Below are 9,491 nucleotides of genomic sequence, written 5' to 3' on the forward strand. Positions count from 1 at the left end.
ATTGAATCTTTGTTGATGGATTCATTTGCGGATCCTCTTATCCGGATTTGCATATTCAAAAGCATCAGATGCAGTGTAAGTGGTTGTGGTGGGGCGATAAACTGCACAGCTTCCGGGCATGTCAGCCAACCGTCTGAGAAGCATGCAAATCCAGCGTTATTCCCATCTTGATTGTGTAAATCCTGTCCTCTGAGCCCTGACTGGCCCTTTGCTCTGTGTCCCCACAGCTAGAGTTCAATCCTGCCCTGTGACACAGCATGACAAATGGTGCAGATACAATCCTGGACCAGGGATTGAGGTTTGAGCACGTTAATAATACTAGAAACACACATTTCGAGTGTTACTTCGCAGTGTGCCTTTAGTAGTGACGATAGTATTGTCAACATGTACTACCTCGTCCACACATTTGCTCCACCAGCTCACCCATTTCCCTGTGCTTCCTGTGCCCTCAAACACCAACCGTACCCGCCCACCCCCACTCGTCCCACCAACCCAATTCCCCCACACCCCTGTGGCCGGTCTCTAGGGGGGAAACTCTCTCTTGGGGGAACTCTCATTTCTTTGAAGTGCTGCCCTGCTCACCCGGTCCACATCCCCAGCCCCACAGCCCCGCCCCCTGCCAGCCCATGCTGAAGCTGCTCAGGGCAGCAGGTCTCGGGGTATCCCTGCATGGAGACTTCCCCTTCAGCCACCGTTGCCTTGATTTCACACTCCTGATTCCCTTGGGGCTTCGGTGACCCTGGACAAGGTGTCCCGTACCTGGGGGACAATGGGGCAAGGTGGGGAGGGCAGGAAGTGGGGGCAGGGTGTATTGTTTGCCCCTTCTCAGACACGGTCAGTCCCCCGGTAGAAAAGAAGGGCGGGGTGAAGTAAAACCCTCAATTTTCTGCAGATTAAATCAAATTAGCTACAGACTGTCTCTGAAAGAGGACTCTCCTCCCCTGCTTCCACCCTCTTCTACCTCTTTCTGTTCTGCTACTGGCCAGCTGCTGTGCTGCAACCGTCAAAGGCAGCCCCCCCTCCCCTCCCCCACACACCCTTATTGATGTCTCCAAGCTCCGGGGCCAGAGGGCAGGTGACAGGTTGAATGGCTGTCGCTGGCAAGGGCGACTCAAAGAATTGGTTTCGTTCTGATGAGGGATCAGAGGGGTAGTGAATGAGCATTGTGGCTGGTTAGCTGGACAGAGTTTGAAACCAACCAACTTACCAATGAACTAAACTAAAACGCGTGAATTGCCGACTCAACATCTGATTCTAAACTACCCATTCAGTGTTTTTCCATGCATTGACAGTTTGAATAACAGTCCAACAATAGCAGCCCACTATACCCACAATCTACTGAAATCCTACTTTCTGTCCAAATTAGCTTTTCGCTTGAATAATGAAGTAAAAAAGAGTCATGTAAGAGATGTACCCAACCTGGGTTAAGCATCATCCAAGATCCAGAACAATACAATTCTGACCTCTGCTGGTCACCCATGTAACATTCAGGATGGTTTAGAAATACTTTTAGACGTAAACCGGCTGTATGTAAGGTCAAATAATTTATTGGTACAGATGAAAAGTATCCTGCTATCTCCAGTCACCGATAAAGATATTAGATTACAGAGTGATAATATAGATATATACTGTACGTTCTAGGACATGGTACAGAGACACATTAAAACTCCTCTGCCATAGGTAGCCTCTTTTAAAACATGAATGCTGCATTATTAGGTCCGGTATAAGCAAGAGGAGCAGAGAGCAATTTTTTTTTTTGAGGAAATGTATGACTTAAAGTGATTCGGAATCATCTGTTTCAAAAAAACCACTGCTAACTGTGTGCCTTTTCAAAGGAAATAGCCAAGAAAGATGGGTGTCTTGGTGTGTCTCCATGTCTGGTGCAGGCGTGTGTCTCAGATGTAAGCATCAGGTCCAAGCTCAGGCGCGTAGACCTGGTCCTCCTTGGCGTAGTCAGTCATGGGGTAACCCTTCCTCTTCATCCTCAACATCCTCTTCCTCTGCCTCTCCTGCTTCCTAGCAGAGGACCCCTGGTCCCGGTCCTGGCTCTGGGCCTGTGCCCTCAGCACCTCCTCCAGCTGGCTGTCAGTGTGCAGGCTGAAGCCCCCTCGCTCCCTGAAGGGGTCCAGAGCCCGGTGGGCGGGACTCGTCTTGCCCGGCATCTGGAAGTCCACGCGGTGCCCAGGTCGGGCACTCCTCGCCGTCATAAACATGTGCTGCGGCGCCGCGGGATCCTCCAGGGCCGTCGTGGTGAAGGCGCCCACCCTCCGCGCTGCCTTCCCCGGGCTAGGGGAGCTCTGGGGGCGCCGGTGCGGAGGAGGCGGAGGCCCTCCAGGGCTGAGGCCCGTTTGGGGGCGCACCAGGGTGGCTGAGGGGACGGTGGAGCGGACGTCTGGCCTGTGGACGGAGAACCTTGTTTTGAGGTCCAGGGGCATGGTTATGAGAGGGACGTAGGTCTTGGTCATGCCATGGAAGGCCTGGGGCGGTGAGGGGTGGGGCTTCTTTTTGGGGGGGTGGGGGTCCTTGTGCTGCGGGGCTGGGGGGGAGGGCGGGGGCGGGGGGGAGCCCCAGGCGTCACGCACCCTGGCATTGAGCTCCATGTTGACGGTGGCCTGGTCTGTGGGCTTCCTGGCGCTGTTCACCCTCAGCAGGATGTTGTCGGAGGTCAGGGGTCGATGGGGACCCCTCTTCTTGACCCGCTCCAGGACTGCCTTCTCACTCTGGGTCATAACCCACCTGGTGGTCACAAAGGACTCTCTCGCTGTGAGTGAAGAAACGTAAGCTAGGATTAAAAGGAAAAAACGAACCCCCTTTGTCACACATATCACAAGGATTTATTTCTACATTAAGATATTGAACCAAGGCCTACTGTAGGACTTAAGATTCCACTTTCCATAATTCCAGTTAAGGATTTGACTTAAGGATTGGAGCAGCACTAAATTCCAACATAATTTTACTTCTACTTAAATAAACTTGAAACTTGAAACATGACGTGAGACAGAGTCGCGGGAGAGCTGAGGCTCTTCCGCAGCCGACCGACCTGAGCTGCTGCTGGGGGCCGTCCTGGCCGTGTGGCCGGCCCTGCTCTGGGGGTCCCGGCTGTAGCCGCTCACAGGCCTGCCGGGGGCCAGGGCCGAGGGGGGCTGGCTGATGAACTCTCGCTGCAGGTCTATGAAGGTCATGCACCGCCGCGCTCCCTGCAGCTCGCTCCACGAGGCCGGTCTCAGGGACTCCTGCTGGGCCGCTGAGGAAACACGACACGACCCCGGCCACGGTCACGACCGCGTGGTTATGTGATCTATGAGCAGGAGATTTTTCTCCTAAGTGATGTACAGCATAGGGGGGATTTGAACTCTTGATTTGCAGTCAACTGCTCTAACTGATAGCTCACTTGTGCCAGAATATGATATATTAGGATACCTTTGTGTTTCTGTTGTTTTTCACTGTCTGTGGAAGAGATCAAGGATTTTGTAACTTTTCTTTGTTGTTCCCTTTCCACTATAAATTCTGTCCTCTGGCCTTCATGCCTCAGAGAGACTTTGTTACCGACAGTGTGTATTGTGTGTTTAGATTCTCTCTCCAATCTACAGATAGCTTAATACTTTTTAACCAGTTATATTCTACTCACCCTGTGCCCGTCGCATGCTGGGGGCAGACAGGAACCGGGCGTGGTGCGACAGGGCCGGCTTGTCCGACGTCGTCCCCTCTCTGTCGAAAATCTTCCTGTTGGCAGTGCCCACGTGTGCCATGCGCTCGGCCCGCACACAGGCATAGGGGACGTTCCGGAGCGAGCTCCTAGTGGCCCCCGTGTTGACCGCCAGCTCATCCTTCTCAGCGCACAGCTTATAGTCCCAGTCTATCTTGGCGAACTGGTAGAGCATGACGCTGCTGTGTGTGTTCACGACAATGCTGGGGGGGAAGGAAGGAAGGGGAGGAAGGCTAACCGTCAGCCAGGGAGGAGAAACAAAACAGAAACGGCCACAGTGGTAGGGTAGAGTTGCCGTGAATGGAAGAGGGGTGAGTTCGGGTTTTAGAGAGCTCACTTGTCGTTGTGGATGTGAAGGGACTGCACCGGACTCTTTTGACCACCAGCCCTTATGACCCTCAGGCACTCCCCGGACAGGAAGTTGAAGATCCGGATCTTTCCGTCCACGCATCCGGTGATGACACGGAGGTAGAGGAGGGTCAGCGTCAAGACCTCCCTGTGGGGATAACCGGTCCAGTCAGAGCACCTCCACCTTACATACAGAGACTGTGCAGTCAGCGGAGAGGGCGGCCATGCTTACTTGGGGTGGCAGTAGGTCATTAGGCACCTTTCCATGTCACGGTTGGTGCTCCATGCCATGACCTGACCATCCAAACCCCCCGACAGGATGTGCCAAGAGTCGAAGAACAGGCATTTGACGGAGCTCTGGTGGGCATCTATAACCTAGGATTAGCGGGTTGACGAGTCGATTGAGCGACCGTTTCAATCAAAACGTCGCATTTTTTATCTCTCGAACTGCGAATCTGTTTTGTGGGCGGATATGCAGAATCGCCTCTCACCTTGACCGCTGAGGCGGTCTCCAAGTCCCACATCTTCACCAGGCCTTTCTCACAGCTGCTCAGCACAAACGCCTCGTCCAACTTCACGCACAGGATGGGGCTGTTGTGCTTGAACTTGAGCTTGTTGTAGCATGTCCCTGTCTGCAAATTCCACACTAGCACAGAGAGAGAGAGAGAGAGAGAGAGAGAGAGAGAGAGAGAGAGAGAGAGAGAGAGAGAGAGAGAGAGAGAGAGAGAGAGAGAGAGAGAGAGAGAGAGAGAGAGAGAGAGAGAGAGAGAGAGAGAGAGAGACAGAGACAGAGACAGAGAGATCCAAGCATTATAGATGTGGATACCTGCTCTAACTGCCCACGGGACCAAGACAGGAGCTAAGGTGAGTGTGAGGAGGCCTTACCTTTAACATGGCAGTCTTTGGCACCTGATACTAGTCTGTTACCGTGTAGGTCCAGGCAGTTGATGGTGCCCGAGTGTCCGGACAGATGAGCAAGGCAGGCTCCGGTCTTCAGATTCCAACACCTAAATATAAAACAGCTAAACTGCAAAATCCCTTACACCTACAGTTTTCTCTGTGGAGAAACCTGCACACAATCGTGAACAAATACTCCCATGTGAATAAGAGACAAGATACACTTCATCGATCCCCATGCAGGCGGGGGAGACATTTGGGTCCGGCGAGGAAATATGGAGGATTAGGAGACTTGATGGTGTCAGGCTTGGATGGTGTCGCTGACCTGATGCTGAGGTCGTAGCTGCCGCTGATCAGCAGGCCTCTCTGCTCACAGAGCAGCAGGGCCCGGATGCTGCCCGCGTGGCCCTGGATGACGGGGGACACCTCCTTCTGGGACACCAGGTCTAGGAGGCGCACAATGCGGTCCTTGGAGCCCGTGGCCACCATCTGCCCCCCGCTGTAGTCCACCACCCGAGAGCTGTCCTCTCTGAGAAACAAGCACATTCCTAAGTAAGTAAGTAAGTCAGACTTTATTTATATTGCACATTTCATACAAGAAGTGTAGCTCAAGGTGCTTTACATAAAATCAATAAAAACAATAATACAAGTGATAAAAGTAATAATTAAAATAGCTAATTATAAAAACAATAATATAACTAATAAAAGTAGTAAAACCCTTCTGAGATCAAATTACTTAAATGCTTCGGTAAAAAGGTAGGTTTTAAGCTGTCTTTTAAAAATGTCTAGCGTATTTGCTTCCCTAATATTTATGGGTAATTTGTTACATAGTTTTGGGGCGTAATTGACAAAGGCCGAATCACCAATCTTCTTATGACTGCTTCTGGTACGTGTGGGACGATTGCTTTGTCTACAGTTTATTTAACAGACACTTTTACCCAAAGCAACATATAAATAGTGCATGTGGAAAGTACAGCAGATTAGCAAGGATCAGTATCAACTATTCACTACCATCATTCAAATAGTCACTAATCACTGGTGTTGTTTTTATGTCAGACCGCCGGTCTATGAACAAACTAACTTTCTTTCTGCTGTTTGTAGGACATCAAAACTGTTTAAAATATCCTCTTGAAGGAACCTGTTTCAATAGAACTTCCGTACGTATACACCGGCATCAACAGTCGAGAGTCGAGGAATGAGTGCTGTTCCAATGTCCAGCAACTCAGAGTACGTTTCCTGGAGTCATTCTTGAATGAAACAGTAACAACACTAACCTGTCCAGCAGCACGGCAACGTTGTACTCTCCGCAGAACACATTCCGTTCCTCCATTTCCAGGACCTTGGTCCGAACGTCTGCGTAGACGGCCTCGAAACCCCTTTCCTGTCGAGCCGACAGACATGGACGCAGGGCAGCACAGAAAAGCAACAGTCTGACTTAAATAATCGATATTAGCTTACGTTCTACCTGCACACAGCCAATGACCATTCCTGGATTTTAATTGGCTTGGTAAGATATAAGGGCTGGACCATTCCAGCTTATGACATTGTGAACTTGTGTTTACCTTTCGGACTTTGGAGAAGCAGTCACCAGGGTGCATGTGCTTCTCATCATCTCGAAGGGGCACCAGGATCTCTTGGATCTTGGCATAGACAGGGCTTGGTCCACTATGAGTGCTCCCCTGGAAGCAACATGTGTGTATTTGTATTTTTCTATGTCATCAAATCAATAGGAATAATGCCATAGAAACAGGATTATGGATTGACTAGCTGAGCAGATGTTTTGGACTTTTCAATACCTGCATCATCATTGCTTGGTTCTGCTTGGTTCTTATGGCGTTAATGTCTTCCTGGGTACCCTCTGTGAGGTAACGCCAGTGTCGGGAGACATCTCGGCAGATGCCCAGAGAGGTTTTGTCTAGCAAGCCTAAAACACATAGATATCACCCATGAGTCTCTTAGGATATGGCAAGTGGCAATCCCCCAGAGGTTATAGCTGACAGTCGACTGAATGAGGGTTATTGGTGATGAACTCAGAATGGCTGATTGCAATTCTAGCTTTTGTTTCTCCATGGAAACCGTCATGATGTAATAATGTGTTTGGAGAATGCAGTGACATGCATTTTCTCTCAATGCACAGGCAATGTGATTCAGATGCTAGACAGCGTGCACAAATATTTGAAACGAAACACTATAAAGAGACAACAAATGAAATAGTTTGTGAAGCATGTCCCAGGGGAGATACCTAGTATTTATGAACTGGTTGTCAAGCAGATTTTATTGTCTTTGGGCGTTCAGGGAGACCAAGGCAGAGAGAGAGAGAAAGAGAGAGAGAGATAGCTCGATCTATTAACAAGGACCCCTGAGTAACAGTCATCACCATGACAGTGCTCTGTGTCTTCACGGTGCTGACTCAAGGATATGTCAACAGGTACGTCCGTATACACAATGGGACCAGAGCAGAGTACACTCATCCCCTTCAAAGGAGCACAGGATATCAGGTGGCATGTGAGGCCATAAGTGCACACAAGTTCACGTGAGATATTCAATCTGCAATGTGATCAACCATGGGGGGTGTGGGGGGGGGGGGGGGGGTGTTTGCGGCCAGGGCCGGGGGGTGGGGATAGTATTATCTTAAAATGGCCAAAAGTGAAACCTTGGCATTAACATGTACACATAGGTTATAAATATAACAATAATTCAGTTCACTGAAAAGAGGGCTTACATAAGATATACTTAGCAAGATGAACAGGGAGACCCCGGATGAAGTCTCTGTACCGACTGACCCCAGACAGTGACCTAGAGGACCTCGGGACCACCATGAGAGCAGGGTCATCTGAGTCTGTGTCACTAGCTTCACACTGTTCTTCCTTTGTGAACATTCTGCCAAGGCTCGATAAGGTTCCGGGAGTAACAGATGTAAGCTGCCTGTTCTTAGCTGGGAAACACCAAAAAAAAACATGTTGTGAATTAGAGGATCGTAGAGGGACAACGAGGAGGTAAGAGTGAATTTGAGCATAAGAAAACAAGACTGATCACTCTCCATTGAACACGGCATGCAATGTAACTGAAAGCTTCAGTTGCCCCTAAAAAGCTACACAGCTTGTATGGATATTACATGTCCATCATTCATTCTGTGCACTCACACAGTTCTGAGGTATGGCAAACCTTCAGCCCAGCAGTAAGAGTGCTTAAGTCAGGGTCATTGTCTATTGGATCATAAAAAGAACTGGTTCGGACAAGAAGCTCCAAGTCAGGACGATCCAGGGAATTGAAGGTGTAACTGGACTCCGCAATTGAGGAGGCCTCGTCCTCCGGTTCATCATCCTGAGCTGATAAATAAGATAAAAGTCTGTTTTGATTTTGTATCTGCATTTGAATACGTGGGCTATTATAATGGGAATGGCAGTTTGGATGATGCTTACCGTTAAAATGAAGAAAGGACCGTTTTTCTCTCACCAAAAGCACACTGGTTAGGTTTCCCAGCATGTGAAGAAGATCGGTGTCACAAAGAGACAGAATTCCCAAAAGATAATTACATTGTATCCAGTGGTGACTGCGACTAAACCAATCCCAAGTGTCCAACATCTCCGCACCAAGAACTTTTGTATCAAGCGCTCGGTCAGAACTCCAAGTGCTCATGTCTTCAGGCAAACTCGGCTTCGGTTTAGACCTACTATAGGTGAAGTCTTTCCCAAATGTCACTTGAAGAACATTTTGAACATTTTCAAGAATGTCGACACTGTGACAGCGCATGAGGATGCCGGTGAGAAATCTCCGTTTGGACGCGTCTCCAGCGCGCCACAACCACTGAGTTGAATCCGAAAGTTTAGAAGTGAAGATACATGATTGGCAACTTCCGCAGATGTGAACATCTTCATCCTTCACTTTGCAACAGACCTCTTTTGCAGAGTCGATTTGTAACATACACTGTTGATTTTCAAAGTGTTTCATTGTCTAGTCTGCTCTTTACGCGTGGACAATTTAGACAAGTTGGGTCTGTTTCCTTGAAATAGTCGCTCTGGTCTGACTGTGTAGCTTACAATTGAGAAGTTAGAAGTCGGTGTGTAGCAAGCTGATTGCTTTGTTGCCATGCAACGCAAGCAAGCGATAGTACAGATAGTAAATATGACTCAATGGCTTTGCTTTTGGTCAACCATACTTTGCAAATAAAACGACATTTAAACCTCGATATTCTAACATCCCATAAATGCAATTATGTGTTTGAATGTGCCAAAACAAAAAAAGAATCCGTGCGCCGCCCGGGAATCGAACCCGGGTCGCAAGAATGGGAATCTTGCATGATACCACTACACCAGCGGCGCCGATATCTAAACAGATGATTTAAGTATATTACAATTTGACATACAAATATTTAATATAACGTTTGTAATTGGTTAACATTGCTGTTATTTCAGCGGTCTATTTATCGACAAAGCTCCAAGACATTAGCTGACTACGGAGAGCATTTACATTACTTCTTACTCATAGTTGTTTTGTACTTGATCATAACCATTGCCAGAAAGATTTGGTTAACTGACTT

At 48.8% G+C, this 9,491-nt stretch overlaps 1 protein-coding gene and 1 non-coding gene across 2 annotated transcripts; both read right to left on the reverse strand.

The window, feature by feature from the left end:
• Positions 1-1,542: 1,542 nt before the first annotated feature.
• fbxw10 (F-box and WD repeat domain containing 10) lies at positions 1,543-8,902 on the reverse strand. The gene is made up of 14 exons (XM_062475362.1): positions 8,374-8,902; positions 8,095-8,280; positions 7,674-7,886; positions 6,748-6,875; positions 6,514-6,630; positions 6,226-6,332; positions 5,277-5,480; positions 4,940-5,061; positions 4,546-4,700; positions 4,287-4,429; positions 4,044-4,202; positions 3,629-3,909; positions 3,041-3,244; positions 1,543-2,761 (listed from the first exon to the last, which is right to left on the reverse strand). Exons 1-14 carry the CDS (start codon positions 8,900-8,902, stop codon positions 1,896-1,898), a joined length of 3,414 nt encoding a protein of 1,137 aa, XP_062331346.1. The 3' UTR covers positions 1,543-1,895.
• A 300-nt stretch (positions 8,903-9,202) lies between these two features.
• Positions 9,203-9,273, reverse strand: trnag-ccc (transfer RNA glycine (anticodon CCC)). Its single transcript has one exon. It is a non-coding gene; the product is annotated as a tRNA-Gly (tRNA).
• Positions 9,274-9,491: the final 218 nt, after the last annotated feature.

The sequence above is a fragment of the Osmerus eperlanus genome, chromosome 12 (genome assembly GCF_963692335.1).
Source record: "Osmerus eperlanus chromosome 12, fOsmEpe2.1, whole genome shotgun sequence".
Classification (NCBI taxonomy): Eukaryota; Metazoa; Chordata; class Actinopteri; order Osmeriformes; family Osmeridae; genus Osmerus; species Osmerus eperlanus.